Genomic DNA, 1,876 nt, shown 5'->3' with positions numbered 1-1,876 from the left:
GTGGCGGCGGCGGCGGCGGCGGCGGTTTTGGAGGTGGTCACGGAGGTGGCGGTTATGGCGGCGGAGGTGGTGGAGGCGGCGGTATTATCATAGACCATGGAGGACATGGCGGCGGCGGTGGTGGCGGTTTTGGAGGCGGTCACGGAGGTGGTGGTTACGGCGGAGGAGGTGGCGGAGGCGGCGGGATTATCATAGAACACGATGAACATGGTGGTGGCGGCGGCGGTTATGGAGGTGGACATGGAGGTGGCGGTTTTGGTGGAGGACATGGAGGTGGCTTTGGAGGAAGTGGTGGATACGGAGGAGGACACGGTGGTGGTTTTGGAGGTGGCCACGGCGGTGGATTTGGAGGTGGCCACGGCGGTGGATTTGGAGGAGGAAGTGGATATGGAGGCGGTGGTGGCTTTGGTGGTGGTCACGGAGGAGGTGGATTTGATGGACATGGCGATTTTGGAGGCGGACATGATATCGGTGGAGATGATCATGGCTCTAGCGGTTATGGCAATAGTATATCATCTGATTTTGGTAGCAGGTAAATGTCGAATTTTGCTAAATTTAATTTGTAGAAATAAATATTAATAAAAAAAATAATAAATCTCAATTATTGTACATAAATTATCTTATATGCGTATAATATTTCGTATTGATATTTTTTCAGTGGCCATGGCGGAAGCAGTTACATTTCTAGCGGCTTCGATTCCTATTCAAGCGGTCACGGCGGTGGCGGAGGCGGTGGTGGTGGCGGTGGCGGTGGTTACGGTGGAGGTCACAGTGGTGGTTTCTCCGGTTATCACAAAAAGAAATAAGAAATTATTCTACTGAAATTATTCTACCAATATGTTGGGCATTGGGATATTTACAGCTGTAAATGTCTGCATACTGACACATTTTCAACTGATATTTGATTGATTCAAAAGCAAGTTTAAATCTTCAGTAGAAATCATTACGCTGCCACTTTAATTGTGTGATATATCATAATATACAAAGGAATCGTAATACTGCCACTTTAATTGTGTGATATACGATGATATACAAAGAAGAATTTAATATTTTTTACTTTTTTGTATGAACTTATAAGACTGTAATTTTGTCGGTTTTTTTTTAATTTTTATTAGTAATTTTCGATAACCATTTCAACAGAAATACGTTAAACCAGACTACTTTCACTGACTTTATATCTGATTATTGTTTGACATAACGAAATGACGACAAACTGACACGTAACTAGAATTTATATTTCTATAAAGTCATAGGAAAGACGGCTGCATAGATTCATAAAAAATAGTTTTTTTAAACAATTAGTCAGTAAAAAATTAATCTGACGTTTTTTAAAAATAAATTATCTTACTCTTTATAGACTAATGTAAACCATTATATCAAATAAACCCGATTTAACTATTATATTTGTGACGCCGTAAAAATTAGACAATCTTTTCAATTGTTATAGAATAATAAATTAATACAACAAAATATTGAAACAAATACACGCTGACTTGACTCGACTAATTTTTACGACAGATTTATGATACACCGCGAGAAAAATTTATCATAAAAATAAATATTTTTTGGAAATATTATTTGAATACTTGAAACTTATGCACGACAAATCACAAGTTTTTAAAAATATATATTGCTGAAGACATTATTTCAGAAGTAGATATAGTAGAAAATGGAAATATTTACAATTATAAATTCAAGTAAGTATTAAAGACATTTAAACTGGTTTGTGATAAAAACTATTAAACGCATATAATTATAAAAAAATCGTAATAATTCAAGATTACGATTATGTTATACATTATTTTTTATTATTTTTATATTTTTATACCTCATTTTTAAATCCGGCACCTCGGTTTAGATCTTTACGTGCTTACTT

At 36.9% G+C, this 1,876-nt stretch overlaps 1 protein-coding gene across 1 annotated transcript in view; it reads left to right on the top strand.

Annotated features, from left to right (window-relative positions):
* LOC108690129 (glycine-rich cell wall structural protein-like) overlaps window positions 1–1,486 on the top strand; it is a 3,960-nt gene extending 2,474 nt beyond the window's left edge. The window contains exons 5-6 of the mRNA XM_018197266.1: window positions 34–532; window positions 659–1,486. Coding sequence (XP_018052755.1) covers window positions 34–532; window positions 659–806 — 647 coding nt within the window. The 3' untranslated portion in view covers window positions 807–1,486. The remainder of the gene's footprint in view (window positions 1–33; window positions 533–658) is intronic.
* The last annotated feature ends 390 nt before the right edge of the window (window positions 1,487–1,876 follow it).

This window comes from Atta colombica, unplaced genomic scaffold, assembly GCF_001594045.1.
Source record: "Atta colombica isolate Treedump-2 unplaced genomic scaffold, Acol1.0 scaffold295, whole genome shotgun sequence".
Taxonomy (NCBI): Eukaryota; Metazoa; Arthropoda; class Insecta; order Hymenoptera; family Formicidae; genus Atta; species Atta colombica.
Note: the sequence above shows the minus strand (reverse complement) of the source record. Positions and strands in the feature narration are given on the sequence as shown.